The following is a 21,702-nucleotide window of genomic DNA, read 5'->3' on the forward strand; positions in this document are numbered from 1 at the left end:
GGCTCGCAGAGAAACATTTAAGTGCCCGTTTATCCCGCTCGCCGTTCGAGAGTGGAACGGTAGAGAGATAGCTTGAAGGTGGTTCATTGAATCCCCTGCCAGACACTTAATTGTGAATAGCAAAGTAATCATGTAGATGTAGACGTAGATGGCTATTTCTTCTGCTGTGAAGATAGGGGAGACTTCTGGCAGGATAAATTGTTTGAACTGTGACAGTTGTGGGCAACTGATCCATCTGTAAATATTAGATGAAATTTCAAGGATCCAATTCGTAACATCTTTGTTCTAAATATTGAAGTGCGCCTTTTCATGTTTCAATAATGAGTTATAATACAGGGTGTATCAAAAAGAAGCATTCGCTGTGCCAAGTTTGTTGGTTCAATGGCTCTGAGCACTATGGGACTTAACTTCTGAGGTCATCAGTCCCCTAGAACTTAGAACTACCTAAACCTAACTAACCTAAGGACACCACACCCATCCATGCCTGAGGCAGGATTCGAACCTGCGACCGTAGCGGTCGCGCTGTTCCAGACTGTAGCGCCTAGAACCACTCGGCCACGCCAAGTTTGTATTTCAGAAACTAATGAACATATAAAATGAACTTGATTGTTTGGTAAACGGGAAGTTCAATAAGTTTTTTTTCATCACTTTTCATATGCGTTCAATATGCCTTCCTTGAGATGCACGGCATATGTCAATGCGGTATTCAGATTGTTCCCACAGTGCAGCGAGCATGTCTTGAGTTATAGGTTCCACAGATGCTGTTATGCGATGTCTCAGTTCATTGATTGTTGTTGGTAATGGAGGCACATAAACAGAGTCTTTAATGAACCTCCACAAGATATAATCACATGCAGTCAGGTAATGAAAATCTGAATCATTTAGTCCTGTGCTACTGATCCATCGTTCAGTAATCCTTTGATTTAAAAATTCCCGCACTTCCAGATGCCAGTGTGGCGGTGCCCCGTCCTGTTGGTAAATGAAGTAGTTCGAATCAGTCTGCAACTATGGGAAAAGAAATTTCTCAAGCATATCGAGATATGTGCTTCCTGTAACAGTGTACTCGGCAAAAAATGGACCATGAACCTTTTTGCGTGAAACTGGTAAAAACACATTAAATTTTGGAGTGTCCCTCTGATGTTGTACAACCTCATGTGGTTGTTCCGTGCCCATATTCTCACATTATGACGGTTTACCTCTCGAAATAGATGGAATGTTGCCTCGTCACTTAACACCCTCCAACCTACTATAAGTCCCTCCAAATCCTTGAACACTATGCACTTTGCCTCGCCTATCACATCCGTCTCCCATCCCCCACGCGGATCCTATACAACTTGATTCCCTTGTCGCTCCTTCTCCTTCTCCTTGAATGGATACGAATCCTTTACACCTCCTGCAATTTGATCCCCCACACCTGCTTGTCTCTCCCATCCTCACCCATCCCAGCCCGCCGCTACGCCTATATTTTTGCATCCCACCTGCTCTCCATCTTCACACCCTCCATACCATTGCCAGGGCAGCTTACGTCTATGCCCCCTCCCTGATGATGTCCTTATTGCGTACATCTACCCCTCCATCCAGCTCTGACTCTCCCCTCCCATCCCCCCCTTTTCCGCCAGGGCTCCCTCTCTCCCTCCTCACCTTCGTTTTCCCCCCTTCTCTCTCCCATGTCTCCCGCTTCCACTCCATCCCCAGGCTTCCAACCGCTACCCTCTCCCCTCCCCCTACTCTCCCTTCTTTTTCCCACTGTCTCCACCCCCCTTCTTCCCGCCTTCCTACCTCTCTGTTCCACCTGGAGGCAGCCCCTCCCCCCTCTTCATCAGTGTGTGTATGAGTGCTTCGCCAATGATCGTCACCAGTGTTTCCATGCGTCAGTGTTTCTCCGTTGTGTGCTACAGTGTTTTCATCGGTGTTCTCCTATGTTCGCATCTCCAACTGGATGTCTTCGTCTGTTCAACTGGCGACATCCTTTGTGTACAGTGCCTTCTGTCGAACGACTTCTAATATATTGTGTAATGTTCATCATGTATTACCATGCTTTTTATGTTTATATGTTGTATCTATTGGCCGAAGAGCGGCGTATGTAGGCCGCTGCCGGCCCGCCTCATCTGAGGCATGAAATAACAACAAAGGAAAAAAAAGGTCACTAAACACTAAGTGTGGAAGAAAACTGTCATCCTACATTTTGCCAAGAGCGAAATTACAGAACTCCACACGTTGTTGTTTGTAAGCTTCATGAAGAGCTTGCAGCATGGTTTCATGTGCAAACGTTAAAAGGTGGCTACACTGAGCCACTGCGCCAGAGATTGCGCCAAAGAGTATTATTAAGCCGCCTCCACAGTGCCTGTTAAGGGCAGAGCTCGTAGTAGTGAGTGCCTGTTAAGAACTAGTAGCAGACAGTGCGTGGGCAGAGCTCGTAGAAGACAGTTCGTGTTGAGATGTGCGAGTGGGCAAGGCTTGTCGAGATGTTGTAGTAAGGAGTGCTAGTTCCATGTTTTATCCAGTTATTTGATGGGAGAGATAGCAGATGTTATTCTAATGAAGATATTGTAATGATCAGAGTGCATTTCGTCAATATATATGAAGGTAAAATATTGCGTGATTTTTTTATTATTTCCATGTTTTAAATAATGCGTCATGACAGGTTCAGTCAACAAAGCATCTGGCTTGTGTTCTTGTATTAGAGAGTAATTCTGGTTTTCCTGAGTAATTATGGTATTTTTATTTCCTTTAGTTACTTCTGTATAAATGGTATTTAAAATTTCTTGTCTTGTTGAAGAAGAACCGTGCCGGATGTGTACGTTGAGTCACACTCCCACACACAGAACAGTTACATTTGTCCTTGGGTTTTGTAGGTTTTATAGTTGCTGGGGACTTAATTAATTAACTGTGTTTACGAAAAATTTCATTTCATTCTTGTTGTTGTTTTTTTTGCAGTCAGATAGAGTAATAATACTAGTCAGGGCCAACTGTTTACGAAACAGCGTTTATAATTGAGATGACTTCTGTTGACAGTAAATAGTAACTTTTATAAGTTAAGTTAGCAGCATGAGATTTGAAACTTCCTGGTAGATTATTTCATATCAGCATACACTCCGCTACAGAGTGAAGGAAACATGAGATTTACCTTTCGTAGTTTCTGTAGCAAAGTTCTGGAAGAAGTCATTCAGCGGTAAATATATCGTTTTTGGTTTGTATGATGGCTAGCTTTTAAAGAGCAGGGTAAAACTTTGCAAAGAAACGTATTTTTTCTTATTAGTGTCGAGAAGTGGGGTCGACTAATGATGAAATATAGAATATTTGAGACTCTGGAAATCTAACTGCTAAATAATTTTGTGAAAACCCCCCTTTTTTCTACAACAATTCAGGCTATTGTTTAGAAAAATTATTTCGTACATTTACAAGTTTCATGGCAGACATCTTCTGCAAAGAAAACACGATAGAATTTGTCAGCTTACGGCGAGAATTAGTTATCGTTAATAAAGTTTAATATTTCCTGTTTAGAAATTAGAATGCTCATCAGCAGAGCAAATCATTGTGGGAAATAATAATATCGCGGAAACTGCTATGAATAATACGTCATAAGATAAAAATAATAATTACAATATTAAGAAATAGAGCTCACTAGAGCTAAAATGTCTGACAAGATAGAATCTGATAGTTCGAGAGGCTAACAGAAAAGTGCTAGAACAATAGAGAGCGCAAAATCCGTCTCGCATCGTAATTTATAGTAGTAACAGAGACGTTAATGCCGCACCGATCACAGTAAGCTTGGCATTAACACTCAATCAGCATTACATGATCGCTGCAGTTAACTCAAAATATATCTTTCCTGTGACGTAAATAATTAACTATTTCTACTGAGTCACGGGAGGCGTTATTTCACACGCTTTCAGTTGTCCTTACACCGTTTGTACTAGAATTGAAGTGGGCGCACACTGCTGCTACCTGCCGGGGACGGAACCATGTGAACCTCGAGAGTTTGGTATTTCCAACAGTATGTTGTTCACGCATATATTTGAAATAACATAGTAGTTACGATTTTTTTTTAAATGGGGTAGTTCTTTTTGATACTTTCCCTATTACTTAATTGGCAGCTGAATGGGAATCACTTACAAGGGAACATCCCCATCGCACCCCCCTCAGATTTAGTTATAAGTTGGCACAGTGGATAGGCCTTGAAAAACTGAACACAGATCAATCGAGAAAACAGGAAGAAGTTGTGTGGAACTATGAAAAAATAAGCAAAATATACAAACTGGGTCGTCCATGCGTAAGATAGGCAATATTAAGGGCAATCTGAGATGAGGAGCGCCGTGGTCCCGTGGTTGGCGTGAACAGCTGCGGAACGAGAGTTCCTTGGTTCAAATCTGCCCTCGACTGAAAATTTTGCTTTCTTTATTTTCGCAAAGTTATGATCTGTCCGTTCGTTCATTGGCGTGTCTGTTCATTGTAATAAGTTTAGTGTCTGTGTTTTGCGACCGCACCGCTAAACCGTGTGATTAGTTGACGAAAGGACGTGCCTCTCCAATGGGAACCGAAAACATTTGATCGCAAGGTCATAGGTCAACCGATTCCTCCACAGGAAAACACGTCTGATATTTTGTATACGACACTGGTGACAGCATGTGCGTCACATGACAGGAATATGTTGTCGACCCACCTAACTAGTACACTTGGAGAATGGGTGAAAAGATTCTTCTACCTTGCCCGATTTAGGTTTTCTTGTGGATGTAATAATCACTCCAAAAAAAGTGATGAAAACATAAGAGTTTTTCACATAAACTGAAAATAAAAAGTTAAAATTTTCGGTCGAGGGAAGATTTGAACTGAAGACCTCTCGTTCTGCAGCTGTTCACACTAACCACGCGACCACGGCGCTCCTCGTTTCATATTGCCCTTAATATTGCCTATATTACACATGAACGACCCAGTTTGTATATTTTGCTTATTTTTTCATAGTTCCACACAACTTCTTCCTGTTTTCTCGATCGATCTGTGTTCAGTTTTTCAAGGCCTATCCACTGTGCCAACTTATAACTAAATCTGAGGGGGGTGCGATGGGGATGTTCCCTTGTTAGCTCTGAGCACCCCCTTGAGGAGATCGTGTGTGTTGATTGTGCCGGCAGCAAATGATGGTGCTGGTGGCGCCGCACCTGGTGCAGCAGGCGTCGTCGCCGGCGCCGGTGGACTGGAGCGAGGCGCCGCTCAACCACCTGGACCCCGCCGTGCTGAAGGCGCCCGCCCAGGCCGGCGCCGGCCGCGCCGCGGGCAGGGCCGGCAGGGAGCGAGACCGCGACCGGGACAGGGAGCGCGGGGAGCCGCACGCCTCCTGAGAGCCTGAAGCCTGCCGCCTGCTCCCTGCTGCCTGGCTACCCCCCAAAGTTTCTGTACTGTAACAGCTTCAATAAACGAAAACTACTAGTGTCTACACCACTCCACCTTGTAGTACCATTCAGTGTAAACCCTGGTCTGCAAATGGAATCACTGCAAAATTAAGAAAAGATTCTATTTGGATTGTGTATACCTTACATACCTCAGTCCGGCTGAGTAAAATGATAAATATTTTAATTCCCTACAGATGTCTCCTAAACTAAAAAAAAAAAAAAAATAAAAATTAAAAAAAATAAAAAAATCGCATAGCGCGATGTAGATTCGCACACCGAGGGCTCCGTACAAAGTTAATTATGCAAACAGATAGTTCATCAATCCCGGGAACCGAGAATTTTGGCGAGTGTTATTTGTTATCAACATCGATCCTGGCAACATATTGAAATATGTGACATAGATGACCGTATCTTTCAATTTTTTTTCTTTCTTTATTGAGTTTCGTTTCCCCCCCCCCCAAGGGGGTGGGCTGCCAGCAGCTTAGTATGCCACTCTTCAGCCTACAGAATTTGTTTTAAAAAGAGGAAGATAATAAATAATAAAAACAGGCGATAAAATCGGAGACTTAAATGGTAACGCCGGCCGCAGTGGCCGTACGGTTCTAGGCGCTACAGTTTGGAACCGGGCGACCGCTACGGTCGCAGGTTCGAATCCTGCCTCGGGCATGGATGTGTGTGATGTCCTTAGGTTAGTTAGGTTTAAGTAGTTCTAAGTTCTAGGCGACTGATGACCTTAGAAGTTAAGTCGCATAGTGCTCAGAGCCATTTGAACCATTTAAATGGTAACATGGCGGAAAAAATCGTGGAACTTAAAACATAGAAACAAAGGTATGATGATGCTAATAAAATACATATGAAGCAGACAGGTAAAATAATAGACAGACAATTAAAAAACACAGTGACAGTCTGGTTTCTGTTCGCAAGAGACATAAAATTCACACCCAGCGACAGCACGATTTCTGTTCGCAACACTTTGGAACGACGAAACACTGAACATTCACTTGAACACTGCAATAAAAAGTTGGCAAATATGACATACCGCAGCCGAGGGCAGGTGGGCGGAACCTGGACAGATGATGGGTAAATAAAAAGGGGGAAGGAGAGGAAAAACGAAGAGGGGGGGGGGGGGGTGCTGGGTAGATGCGACAGGGAGTGGGGAAGGCAGAGGAGGGGAATACAAAAGCACTCTGGGGGGGGGGGGGGAGAAGGGAGGTAGGGAGGGGGTAGGCAGAGAGAAAACAGGATGGAAGGCGGGGGCGTATCTTTCAACTGAGTTAATATATTTACACTTTTATATTTTTTACGCTACCAAGGGACTTGACACGTCAACCTGTTCCTAAGAAGCCGGCTGGCAACAGATGGACAGATAATCATGCCAAAAATTAAAAAAAAATGTTTTTTCGTGTGGTGTAGTTAAAAACAGACATTTTCGGATTTCTTTTCCTTTGCTTGTACTACGGAACTTTGGTTGTTGCCAAAACTCGAGAGTCTACGTCATCGAGAAGAGCCCTCTACACTTTACTGAGTGAGTTTGCCACCATCAAAGTGTGTGACATAAGTGCCGAATCCTTTGACTGCACTGACTTAGATGCTGAAATATATTACACCGGAAAGCGGCCGTACACCTTAGTACGTGACATAAATTTCGACTTGATACATTAAACCGTTTCTCAAGAAAGGGGAATTAAAAGACGGACGGTAAGACAGGAAGCTAACAAATGACAATTTTTTTTTCGTCTGATATAATTACAAATTAATAACTTTCGGACTTCTTACCAGTTTTCATGACTCTAGAGCAATGGAAACTACGCTATAGGTTTTGATGAGTGAGTTAGCGTGTGACATAAATTTCGACTTCGTTAGTCTATCTGTTCCTGAGAAGAAGGACATTTTAACAGTCGGTCAGACAGACATGCGGACAACAAAGTGATCCTATAAGGGTTCTGTTTTTATCAGTTGAGATATGGATGCCTAAAAAGGATCATTCCTGGGTCATAGTTACCGGTAGTCTTCATATTATTTTAAAACATTACTTAATATTCAAATCTTAGCCAAGTGTGGAAGATAAAGATGATGGACTAAGGCTCTTTCTGGGTGATAGGATTGAAAGAGCCTTTGACTGGAATGAATATTGCCTTGAAAAGACATTATAAGAAGAAAATTAACAAAAATAAAAAGGGGGTGACGGGAGGTAATCGAACTGAATCAGGCGATTCTGAAGGAGTTAGATAGGAGTTAGATTGGGAAATGAGACACTAAAAGCAGTAGATGATTAAAGCTGTTTGCAGCAAAATAACTAACGATGGCCTACGTGGAGAAGATATAAAATGCAGACTGGCAGTATGAGGAAAAATGTTTCTATGTAAGAAAAATTTGTTAAATCCAAATGTAAATTCAAATGTTAGGAAAACTTTTCTGAAATTATTTGTCTGGAGTCTAACATTTTACGGAAATGAAGCACGAACAATACACAGTACTGAAAAGAAGAGAATAAAATCTTTTGAAATACATGTAAATGCTAAAAATTAGATGGTGTAATATTTACAATCGTAGAACATGAGACCATTTAAACTGTCTCTTCCAAATGCAGCATATTTTAAACTTTCTCTACCTCAAATATTCAGTTAATTTCAAACAACGGTAACTCCAGAACGGGATATCAACAGTTTTAGGAATAGAATATATTGACTACATCTTTCAGCCAACGCCATCTTCGGCAAACACACATTTACGCAAGCAAGCACACTTCATGCACACATAAGTTCCGGTCGAAGCTGCTGGTTGTGTCCATGAGGTGTGCTTGCTTGTATAAAAGTAATGTGTAACGTTCTTTTCGTTGTTCTTGTCTGCAACTCAAAGGGTCATCTTTACGGTGAGTACCAATCTGTCCTTTCCTAATATTGTTAGTTAACTTCGAAGATATAAATGACAATAATTATTGTTATTAATATGAGAGCAGATCTTACTACCCTTGGTGAATGGATAAGTAGCACCTGATTATGAAATGCGTATATGATGGTCAGTGTCAAGATTTTTTTTTCTGTTAGTGGCTGAAAACAAAACACTCTGAAGATGGAGGTTCTATTACACTTGACTATGAACCATGAGCTGCTACACAGGTCGTCTCAGTTATCAGAAAAGGGATTAACAAAAACGATTGACTGATTACAGGAAGCAATTAGTTGCTTGGCACAGTGTCACCGTATTTAAATCTTCCATGTACGTCAAACGTCAAATACTAGCACGTCACTGTTAATTGCGCAGACACATCGAATAAGTTTGAACAAAATGAGTGATTCAGACTACATCATATAGTAGTCTATCCTCGCTACAGATAAGGGCAGATTGACTCTTTAACATCATCATTTTCTGGTAAGACATTGTGCAACAACTGAAGTATGTCAGCGATAACAATACTCGCACAGCGCTCATTACTGCAGCCACTGACACAATGACCCGGGGCGTCTCCAGACACGTCTTCGGCCTGGAATCTTATTGACTGGAGTAGAGTTGTCTTCAGTGATGAGTCCCGCTTCGAATTGAGCCCCGGTGGCCAGCGAAGAAGTGTCTGGAGAAGGCCCAGAAAGCTGTGAGATACCAAACTGACTTTCGCTCGCCGTATGGCTCGGCAACCACGAATGATGGTCTGGGTGCCATTTCTTTTCATAGCAGGATCCCTTCGGTTGTCACCCGTGGCTCATTTGTAGCACAGCGGTACAAACGTTATTCTACGCCCCGTTTTGTTGTCCTTCATGGCAAGTCATGCTGGGCTTACATTTAAGCAAGATAATGCCTGCCCGCACACGGCGAGAGTTTCTACGGCTTGTTTCGATGCTTCGCAAACTCTTCCTTGGCCAGCAAGGTCGCCGGACCTCACCTCAATTGAGAACGTTTGGAGAATTATGGGCAGGGCCCCCTAGCCAGTTCGGGATTCTGACGATCTAGCGAGCCAACTGGACAGGCTTTGGATCGATATACCTCAGCAGGACAACTCTATTAATCAGTGCCAACCGACTAACTGCTTGCGTAAGGGACAGAGGTGGATCAGAGCGTTGTTGACTTGCTCAATATGTGAAGCCTTTTCTCTTGAATAAATCCTCCAATTTTTCTGAAACTGTAATCATTGGTTTGTCTGCTCATGTACAGCACATCCAATGATTTCGTTCCACTCGGATAATTCCTTCTTGGTGCGTTGTTTTTTTTTCCTAGCGTGTATTTTTATTCAGTTTTTTAATGTTTTCCTAGATTTCCGCCAGAATACGCAGGAGAACCACGGAAACCCAGAAACATGGGACCACAGAGTGGCATTAAGCGTGAAAGTAATTACAATGCCGTGCATCTTCAGATATTGTAGTTAAGTAGAGATTTCATCAAATAAGGTTATCAGCAACCTCTTCCAATATTTGTAGAATCTTTAAAGCTGCAAACTTATCAGCTGCAATCATTTTGTGTTTATGTGGAAAGACATCATTCGTTTTATTTTTCGCCCGCAGCCTACGCATAAAGATCGCCATAAAATTGTTTATACGCTTCAGGCATGCAACGAAGCAATTTTCGTACGTCACTCAACTTAGCATATTTTATTAGAACACATCCTGGTGGCTATGCTAGGATGGTGGTGGGTAAATTGAGCACAAGTCTCTCTGGTTGAGCAACTCGAAAAGTGTATTTGATCATACCATCAATGAACTCTCTGGCAACAACGAAACCAGGCAACTTTGCGTCATAGGTGAAATTGTTGAAGCTGCTGACATTAAACTGCATTTTGTTGCTTCGACGAACGCTTCTCTTAGCAGTTTCTTCTGATGGGGTAATGTTTTTTTTTTTATAGATTTACAAGAAAGTTTTAAAATCAGGAACATCTGATAACCCCACTTCCTCGATGAGAAGTGTAGTTTTCCTACCATTTACATTGAGCTATGATATCTGATGTTAATTGTAGAATCAGTCATGCTTCCTTAGCCACTGTTTTGTAACATTGAAGTCTCCGTTGTAAGGAAGGAAAGTTTGACCCCTGACTACAGCGATCTTTTAATTCAAGTATGCGAACCAACTGGCTTCAGTGTTGCTACTGTTATACAAAGAAAGAGAATCAGTCCAGGGAGTTATGATATGTTTGTGTTCATTTTTTTGCTTTATGAGCGTGGCGCCGAGATTCTTTCGACATAGCACTTGGGGGAGCGTTATTGTTGTTAAAACTAACTTTCTCCTTATTGCGACTGAGGCCCCTTCAGTAAGAACGGATACTCTTGGCATCAAGGGACGCGGATTATAACAGGGTTTAATCACATTACCAACTATGTTATAAAATTCGAAGCAAAGTCATCGTAGAATGAAAATGTATCTACTTTCAAGAAAAAATAAGCGCATTCAGAAAATAGATTACAAAGTATTTCGACATATTAAACATTAGACAGGAAAAATGTGTCCAAAATATGAAGAAATTTTTAAGGTGGATAATAAACTGGTCGAAGATAGTCCCAAAGATGCAGAAACTTTTAATAGCTCTTCTTCTACCATTGGCAGATAGTTTAGGTTTGAAAATGTCCTTAGTAGGTAGGTAAAGGAAAAGTAAATTTGCTGAAATTCGTCACCGTCTCACATCTCCAAAAGAAATTTCAGTGTAATCAATTCTCTTGAAAATAATACTCATGTGGTTATGATACAGCCGACAGTAAAATAATGGAATGTTATCCAGCTTAACTTAGTAATACATTGAGTTACTTGTACAATAAGGCTTTACGCAGTGGTACTTTTTCAGAGAGACTTTAATGTAATGTTATTGAATATCTTCTCAAAAAACGAGACAAAACATTAATAAAGAATTATCGACCTATTTGACTACTGAAAAAATTTTCAAAAAATTTTTAGGAGATCAGATACAATATACTTAAAGACCAGCAAAACATATACAGTACCAAACAGTTTGGATTTCAGAAAGGTCTGTCAGCTGAAAGCGCTACATTTCCAAGACTTTACCTGAAATGCTCCTCCATGATACTGACAAGAGGGAGATTGAGTTAATAATTAAATCACTAAAGACCAAGAACTCTCATGGATATGACGGGGTATCTAGCAGAATACTGAAGTATTGTTCTATGTATGTTAACCCAGTACCCAGTACATCTGTAACTTTTCCTGTAGGAGTGGTCGGTTTCCTGACCGATTAAAGTACTCGGTAGTGAAGCCACTTTATAAAAAGGGAGACAGGGATAATGTTAACAATTATAGACCTATTTCTATGCCATCGGTGTTTGCTTAAGTTATCGAGAATGTTGTATATACAAGGTTACTGGAGCATTTAAATTCACATAATTTGCTGTCAAATGTACAGTTTGGTTTTAGAAATTGTTTAACATCTGAAAATGCTATATTTTCTTTTCTCTGTGAGGTTTTGGACGGATTAAATAAAAGATTGCGAACGCTAGGTGTTTTCTTTGATTTAACGAAAGCTTTTGACTGTGTTGACCACAAAATATTACTGCAGAAGTTGGACCATTATGGAGTAAGGGGAGTAGCTTACAATTGGTTCGCCTCTTACTTTAAGAACAGAAAGCAGAAGGTAATTCTCCGCAATATTGAGATTGGTAGTGATGTTCAGTCCCAATGGGGCACTGTTAAGTGGGGCGTTCCCCAAGGGTCGGTGCTGGGGTCGCTGCTGTTTCTTATTTATATAAATGATATGCCTTCTAGTATTACAGGTAATTCAAAAATATTTCTGTTTTCTGATGACACCAGCTTGGTAGTGAAGGATCTTGTTTGTAATATTGAAACATTATCAAATAATTTAGTTGATGAAATAAGTTCGTGGCTTGTGGAAAATAATTTGACGCTAAATCACAGTAAGACTCAGTTTTTACAGTTTCTAACTCACAGTTCAACAAGAACTAATATTTTGATCAGACAGAATGGGCATATTATAAGCGAGACGGAACAGTTCAAGTTCCTAGGCGTCGGATAGATAGTAAGCTGTTGTGGAAAGCACATGTTCAGGATCTTGTTCAGAAACTAAATGCTGCTTCATTTACCATTAGAACAGTATCTGAAATAAGTGACAGTTCAACACGAAAAGTAGTCTACTTCGCATATTTTCATACGCTTATGTCATATGGTATTATTTTTTGGGGTAATTCTTCTGATTCAAAAAGGGTATTTTTGGTTCAAAAACGGGCTGTTCGAGCTATATGTGGTGTAAATTCGGGAATTCTGACATTGCCCTCACAGTATATATTTTCTTTAATGTCGTATGTTGTTAGCAATAATAGCTTATTCCCAAGAGTTAGCAGCTTTCACTCAGTTAATACTAGGCACAAATCAAATCTGCATGTGGAATACACTTCCTTGCCTCTTGTGCAGAAAGGAGTGCATTATTCTGCTGCATCCATTTTCAATAACCTACCACAAGAACTCAAAAATCTTAGCAGTAGCCCAAACGCTTTAAAGTCTAAACTGAAGAGTTTCCTCATGCCTCACTCCTATTCTGTCGAGCAGCTCCTGGAAGAGCTGAAAAATTAATCAAATTCCAGTGTTACGTTGTTGATTTTCTTTATTTAAACTAACGAATTGTTGGCTGAATACGTTTCTTGTATTTCATTTTATCTGTTTCTAGTATCGTGTTATAATTTCATGTATTGACTCGTTCCATGACCATGGAGACTTCTCCTTAATTTGGTCCCACGGAACAATAAATAAATAAATAAATTTACCTCGACAGATGATATACCAAGATAAATAAATCAGAGATTATATGCGTTGAGAATATTTTGTGAGTTGAATAAGGCTTTTGACTGTGTGTGAAACATGATACCTTTATGCAAAACTTAAAATGTTATGGGACACAAAATGTATCAGATCGATGTCATTCACATAATAATAAGCACTCAGAATTTAAAACAATCAGACATGGCGTACTACAAGGTCCTGTTTGGGTCCTCTTGGTTCTAATACTCGTATACATTAACAATGTTCCACTTGCAGCTTCAGATGTGCAATTTTTTTTTTTCTTTTGGAGAAATTTTTAAGTTATTTAGTAGTTAGAAATAGTACTGTAATACAATAGTGTTGCGTAAAGTTAAGCCAGTTCTCTGTATTGTAGTTAAACATACTACTTTGACTCTTTTCCACACTTCCTTTGAAAGCACCAAGCGACTAAGGTAATATAGTATGCTCTTGCACATTAGGCATGTGCCCCTACACTGCGCCCGGTTGTGCTCCAGCAAGGTATAAACCATGACGCCTGGATGGCGGCATCCATTTCAACTTACTAGCGCGGGAGGTTACAAGCCACAGGAGAAGAGCACAGCCGTTAACACAGATCAGCACAACCGCGCGTCGAGAGAGAAAAGCAAGCAGCTGCCATTCTTCTCTTGAAGTGTTTTCTTGTCCGCAGTTACTTTTCAACTTTTAGCAGTAATATTACTATATATTAACAACAATAGCGAGAAGAGCTCATACGGAAAGCAAAGTTGTAGTCACACAAACGAGAACTTGGAATGGAATAATTAGACGAATGCGACGGACCTACAGTCACACAAGCAGAATAAGTAACATCCGAAAAGCAAGCGATTTTCTTACGGTTTTAATTCACTTAAATTACTTTTCCTTGTAAATGACATTCGCCATCTTGGCTACAAACATGTTTACTTAGTATCTAGTCTGCAGTCACCTCTTTGTAAGTAGGCATTAAGTTTAATTCGTTGAAACATCCCCTTAGAAAAATTAAGAATGACTGTGTTGGTAAACCTCTTACGTTATTTGATTTTCAAACTGCTGAGAAAAACTGAATGTACTCAGACATTTCTCTCTTTATTTATTCTGATCATCCCTAAACTGACACAGAATATTTTTAGCGCAACGCAATCTGACTTTCAATAATCCCTACAAAAGAATGGCCCTGACTAACAATAACCTAAACCTTTCATGAATCACTTACCTCACAAAAATCTTCGTTTCTCGAACTACTGCAATACAGCGAGCGTCAATACTGCCAGCTAAATGAAAGATTCTAACTACTGAAGGCACTGACTACTGATAGTCATAGTTAGCAAATGAAAGGTTTTGGTAGAGAATAAACAATGTATTTACATTAATAGTGTTCAAAATTAATTACATATTCATGACATCCAGTATTACAAATTTCCTCTTTCTGACGGACACACGTCCATATCGTCCGCTCTCAAAACTCTGGCATCTCTGTTTACATCCAACTGCCCAACACTACAATAGAGAATATTCCAACAATGCAATCCAGCCACAGACTGCACACAGCACAGTCAGTGATTTACATACAGAGCGCTACATGGCGTTACCAACATAAAAACCTAAACAGCCTACTTACATAGAGCCACAGACTGCACACAGCACAGTCAGTGATTTTCATTCAGTGCGCTACGTGGCGTTACCAACATAAAAAACCTTAACAGCCTACTTACACAGCCCCCATGCTCCCCATAAAAAATTTTACGAATTGTTTTGGGCATTGGCCAATACATATTTGTTAAAAGTTCTAACAAATATATCAAATGCACACACTTATCGATACAGGGTTGGTAAAAAGCAAAAATTTTCTCACAGTCCATAAAGACACTCCTGATCATTCATCACAGTAATAATTGCAGTTTTTTTTCTCAAAGTCTGAGCAGTAAAAAAAAATGCACACGGAAGTAGTGGATTTAGATTTCCATGCAGTCTTGAAAAAGTATTGTTGTCATTCCAATGGAAAGACAGTGCTGACTCTGGACATGCAGACATGTAATGGGCCACAACAGAGCAAACCCATAGCAGAGTCAGTCCAAGTTTTGAAGAATACTGGTAGGTAGTTCATCACATAGCAGACCCACTGCAGTCCTGGTAGAGAGTATGGTATTGGTGGGCCACCAGAGGTGCAGACCCACTGCAGTCCTTGTAGAGACGGCCAGCAGCCATCTGTTGCGACTGTGTGGGTGCACAATCACCATCGAAGAGTCTTGCGGACAATATAACAAGTCCATAAACCACCACTTATGCACTCACACACTTTTTGGAATTGTTCTTAGAACCATTTTTTTAACTTATCACATATTGTGCATATGTTATGACCAACAGAAACGTGTGCAGTGAGATGAATCTTAATTTGAAGAACTGGTGTCAATACAATTATAAGTTTACAACATAAAAATACAATTACAAAGGTACAAAATACGTCATTTAAGAACATAATAGTACAGACATGCAGTAATACAGACTTTACAAAAGAATGGAAATAAATATATACATCAGTGTTACAGGAAGTTCATGATATCCAGTATTACAAATTTCCTCTTTCTGACGGACACACGTCCATAGCGTCCGCTCTCAAAACTCTGGCATCTCTGTCCCCACATCCACTACTGCTGGTGGCTCACCTCCGACTGCCCAACGCTACGCACTGTTCACATCCAACTGCCCAACACTACAATAGAGAACATTCCAACAATGCGAACCAGCCACAGACTGCACACAGCACAGTCAGTGATTTTCATTCAGAGCACTACATGGCGTTACCAACATAAAAACCGAAACAGCCTACTTACATAGACCCACAGACTGCACACAGCACAGTCAGTGATTTTCATTCAGAGCGCTACGTGGCGTTACCAACATAAAAACCTAAACAGCCTACTTACATCTTCTAACGTATCAATATATTTCCCTGATCATTTAATTTATAATCATCACAAGTACCTAAAAATCTTGCAAATATAGAACTCACTCACAGTATCACAATATTAAAAATCCTCAGACATGTCAAACTGGTATAATATATAGTTTTATTTCGAGTCGTTTTTTCCACGAGTTCCATGTCTTTGATCGTCGGTCGAGTTAGATTCCACATACGTTTGCGCGCGTAGTTCAAACATCGCTTAGTCATTTTCGTTCTACTTGCTGTCTGTTAAAAAATGTAAAAGACACAACTGTCAGTCTGAGAACCCCATTTCTGCGATAGATTTTGCTTTGACTTTACTTCAGCATTAGAACTTAGTGAGTCAATCAGTTAAAATATATCTTGAAAAATATTTCATGACGAAATCTGAGGTATCATTGTGAATGAAGATATGCGGAATGCATTCTAAGATAATGTAAGTTTCCAGTGAATGAAAGGAATAGATATTGTGATAGTACGATATGTGTGAATCATTTACGAGGGCAGTTCAATAATTAGTGCAACACATTTTTTTTCTCGGCCAATTTTGGTTGAAAAGACCGGAAATTTCTTGTGGAATATTTTCAAACATTCCCGCTTCGTCTCGTATAGTTTCATTGACTTCCGACAGGTGGCAGCGCTGTACGGAGCTGTTAAAATGGCGTCTGTAATGGATGTGCGTTGCAAACAACGTGCAGTGATCGAGTTTCTTTTGGCGGAAAACCAGGGCATCTCAGATATTCATAGGCGCTTGCAGAATGTCTACGGTGATCTGGCAGTGGACAAAAGCACGGTGAGTCGTTGGGCAAAGCGTGTGTCATCATCGCCGCAAGGTCAAGCAAGACTGTCTGATCTCCCGCGTGCGGGCCGGCCGTGCACAGCTCCTGCAATGGCGGAACGTGCGAACACACTCGTTCGAGATGATCGACGGATCACCATCCAACAACTCAGTGCTCAACTTGACATCTCTGTTGGTAGTGCTGTCACAATTGTTCACCAGTTGGGATATTCAAAGGTTTGTTCCCGCTGGGTCCCTCGTTGTCTAACCAAACACCATAAAGAGCAAAGGAGAACCATCTGTGCGGAATTGCTTGCTCGTCATGTGGCTGAGGGTGACAATTTCTTGTCAAAGATTGTTACAGGCGATGAAACATGGGTTCATCACTTCGAACCTGAAACAAAACGGCAATCAATGGAGTGGCGCCACACCCACTCCCCTACCAAGAAAAAGTTTAAAGCCATACCCTCAGCTGATAGTCATGGTTACAGTCTTCTGGGACGCTGAAGGGGTTATTCTGTTCGATGTCCTTCCCCATGGTCAAACGATCAACTCTGAAGTGTATTGTGCTACTCTTCAGAAATTGAAGAAACGACTTCAGCGTGTTCGTAGGCACAAAAATCTGAACGAACTTCTCCTTCTTCATGACAACGCAAGACCTCACACAAGTCTTCGCACCCGAGAGGAGCTCACAAAACTTCAGTGGACTGTTCTTCCTCATGCACCCTACAGCCCCGATCTCGCACCGTCGGATTTCCGTACGTTTGGCCCAATGAAGGACGCAATCCGTGGGAGGCACTACGCGGATGATGAAGAAGTTATTGATGCAGTACGACGTTGGCTCCGACATCGACCAGTGGAATGGTACCGTGCAGGCATACAGGCCCTCATTTCAAGGAGGCGTAAGGCCGTAGCATTGAATGGAGATTACGTTGAAAAATAGTGTTGTGTAGCTAAAAGATTGGGGAATAACTTGGTGTATTTCAATGCTGAATAAAACAACCCCTGTTTCAGAAAAAAAATGTGTTGCATTACTTACTGAACTGCCCTCGTATGTATTCTCATCACGGTTAAGTTAAAATATAAATGGAAGATTTCATAATCTTCTCAGACTATTTTTTTTATTTTTTATTTTTTGGTGTTGTTCAATGAACCTGCTATAAGTGTCAATTTTAAATGTTCAGATATTCAGTTTAAATCTTACAATAAAAAGAAAGTGTATCCAAAGCTGATCACCATCACATAAAGTGGGTTTTGTTACCGTACTGATGGGGTCTTATCTCCTGAGAGGACGGAGTTGACGCCCGAGTTCAACCCACAAATGTTCTATTGGGAGCAACTACCACTACCCTTGTAGTAGTCATATACTTATATTAGTATGTGGCATGCACTACTGTGCCGGGATTCAATCCTCTCAGCGACAATTGACCTTGACCACTGATGAATTTCAGTGATATTCCTAAGATGTTTTCCGCACTCGTCTAGGCGAATTTAATGCTAGTTCCTCTTCTCAGAAACACTACGTACTAGAGCTGAACATCGAAACAAACACATCAAAATTTCCACGATTTGGAGATGCACTGCTTTACAAAATAGGTGAAGCACCCAGGAAGGAAGGAGGAAAAGAAACGAAACTTAACGGGTGGAACAGGTTGAGAGGATACGTGATGTTATTTTGGTGATTACAAAATCGAGTCAAATGTACAGAGATCTTGGCAGTATGAGCCAACTTATCAGTGAAAGGTTGCACTCGCTCTGCCCGGATGCATGCACTGATTTCGTGGGGTAGGGCGTCAAAGCCGTTATGTTCTCTCCTGAGGCAAAATAGCCCGTAACTGTTGTAACTGGTCCTCAAATGGCTCTGAGCACTATGGGACTCAACTGCTGAGGTCATTAGTCCCCTAGAACTTAGAACTACTTAAACCTAACTAACCTAAGGACATCACAAACATCCATGCCCGAGGCAGGATTCGAACCTGCGACCGTAGCGGTCTTGCGATTCCAGACTGCAGCGCCTTTAACCGCACGGCCACTTCGGCCGGCAACTGGTCCTCGATGTCACGGGTAATGACATTAGGATGGAGTTGACGCCAGAGCTCAACACACATATGTTCTGTTGGGAGCCAATTTGGGGAACTTGCTGGCTACGCTAATACTTCAATATTACGCAGACAGTCCATAGAGACACGTGCCAAGTGTGGACAGCCATTGTCGTGCTGAAAAGTGATACCATGGTACTGTCTCATGAGACGTAACGTACTACGACGCAGGGTGTCCGTGGTGTGTCGTTGTGCCGTCAGAGTTCCCCTCAATCACTACCAGACGTGACTGGTCATACCAAATGACTATCCACTCCATAATCCCAGGAGTATCATCGCTGTGCCTCTTCCAAACATTGTGAGGATGGGGTCGCTGCTGTACTTACCGACGATGATCACCCGTGCTGTTGGAGACCGTGATTCGTCGCTCAACATAACGCGACGTCATTCATCAGCAGTCCTTGCTACCTGGTCACGGCACCACTCCAAAAACAGCAGTGTGTGTTGTGGTGTTAACGGCAGCCTCCGCATTGGACGGTAATTCTCTAGTCTGGCTTCGCTGGTCTCCGACCAATGGTGTAGGATGATACAGAATGTTGCAGGGATTCCATTACTTGTTCTCATACGGCAGGGGCAGGCGTGAACGGGTCACGATGTGCTTGGCGCATAATACGGCGTTCGTCTCTTGTAATGATCAGACGTGGTGAGCCGGACCCGGACGGCGAGTGTGCTTGCCATCAAGTTCCCGTGTAGTTCAACGTCGGGCCACACATCCGAATGCTCCACATATTTGGATATAGCGCAATTGGACCAGTTGGCCAAATGGAGACTCTCAATGAGACCCCTTTCCGTCACATGACCATAACGCCGTCTCACCCGAGTACGCAGCCTCTCTGTGTGCTTCACAGTGATTCTTCAACATCTACACTTGGTACAGAAGTACTCGTTTCGATATTAACTAGTTGCCGACCAATCATACCACAGGTACATTCGATGAGGAACCTGTGAACGATGCGATAGTGCGCGCCGGTTTTCGAAGAACGTCTACGCGTTGCCTTCCACATGAGGTTGTTCATTGTTCCGCTGAAGCATGACATGAGTAATCCTCTGAAGGAGGGAGAGTGCTTCGCGTTCTACTAATATCCTTATATACCGGTTTTTGTATAGACTGCCATCAATACGTACGAATCGAACTTGATTGTGCGATCCACGGACACCCGCAAAATATCACACTCGGTTTTTGATCTCTGGATTACGGGATTGCGGCCCATCTGCTTCCACATTGTATGCCACAGTTCCTCTCGTCGCTGTGTCAAAAGCTTTTCTGTCTAATGGTTTCACAGTCGCGAGCCACGGATGAGCCATGATGTTAAGCTATGGCGTTCTCATTTCTTGAAGTCTGATCACTCTGCCCCCTAAAGAGTCACACAGGGGCTGATATTACGCCATCTGTAGGCTGCGGGACACAGTGGCACTTCACATTTCCATTTCATCTGATGGCTCTTCACCAACTGAACTTGGCGTAACACTGACCTTTACAGACACAAACACGGCGCTGCAAGCCCTATGTGGCAGCCATTTCTTTGTAGTGTTAATCACTTGCTGTTGGTGTAGTCTTCTACTTATCCTCTAGTACTGGACTCATCCGGGACACTCTTTTTGTGCAGGTCATTGTGCGCATTGTCACGAGCTAATTCATTAAGTAACTACCATATGTCTCCTAAAGAACGGCTTTCCGGGCGGGAAGGAACGTCTGGTACCCGGCACGAATCCGCCCGGCGGATTTATGTCGATGTCCGGTGAACCGGCCAGTCTGTGGATGGTTTTTAGGCGGTTTTCCACCTGCCTCGGCGAATGCGGGCTGGTTCCCCTTATTCCGCCTCAGTTACACTATGTCGGCGATTGCTGCGGAAACTAGTTCTCCACGTACGCGTACTCTACCATTACTCTACCACGCAAACATAGAGGTTACACTCGTCTGGTGTGAGACGTTCCCGGGGGGGTCCACCGGGGGCCGAACCGCACAATAACCCTGGGTTCGGTGCGGGGCGGCGCAGGGGTGAAGTGAACTGCGGAAGTCGTCGTGGGGTTGTGGACCACTGCGGCTGCGGCGGGGACGGAGCCTCTCCGTCGTTTCTAGGTCCCCGATTAACATACATACGTGCATACATACATACCATATGTCTCTTTCGTTGCGATGGGTTCCATCTGAGCTAACGCGATCACACGGTGGAATTTTATCTCTACCGCTTCAGCTGTTTGGCTCGTCAATTCAATTCTTGATTGCTAAAGACGGTGGTGCAGCTTGCTGACGTCACATTATTCTACATAACTTCAGTTACCAGACTTGGTCAAGATATCGCGTAATTCGCTTTGTACCTTCGTTTGACTCTCTTTGAATAACAGCTGAACGCAGTGGCTACAATCAAAGAGCTACAACACATCGCCAAAAACGGCTTTCTGACATCGAAAATCAATGTCATTCAGAAGAAGGAACTTCCTGGCAGCGTAAAACTGTGTGCCGGATCTGTACCTGGGAGCTTTGTCTGTCTCGAGCAAGTACTCTACCGACTGGATTACCTGAGTACGACTGACGACCCGCTTTACTTTCACGAATACCTCTTTTCAAATTCCTCAAACTTCACAGCAGTTCTCCGGTATACCTTGAGGTACTGGTACTCGTGGAAGAAAGGGAGGTTTACAGGAGGAACATCTCTGGAGTTCGGAGGGTAGGGGAAGAGGAACTGGCGGAAGTACAGCTGTAAGGACGGATCGTGCGCCGTGCTTGGATAGCTCAGTCGGCAGAGCATTTGCCCCCGAAATGCTGTGTTCCTGGAT

At 42.2% G+C, this 21,702-nt stretch overlaps 1 protein-coding gene across 1 annotated transcript in view; it reads left to right on the forward strand.

Moving 5' to 3' along the window:
- The window catches only part of LOC126484892 (tubulin polyglutamylase complex subunit 2), a 157,284-nt gene that overhangs the window by 115,850 nt on the left and 19,732 nt on the right, over positions 1-21,702 (forward strand). The window contains exon 5 of the mRNA XM_050108490.1: positions 5,130-5,249. Within this exon, the coding sequence (XP_049964447.1) occupies positions 5,130-5,249 (120 nt within the window). The remainder of the gene's footprint in view (positions 1-5,129; positions 5,250-21,702) is intronic.

The sequence above is a fragment of the Schistocerca serialis genome, chromosome 6 (assembly GCF_023864345.2).
Source record: "Schistocerca serialis cubense isolate TAMUIC-IGC-003099 chromosome 6, iqSchSeri2.2, whole genome shotgun sequence".
Classification (NCBI taxonomy): Eukaryota; Metazoa; Arthropoda; class Insecta; order Orthoptera; family Acrididae; genus Schistocerca; species Schistocerca serialis.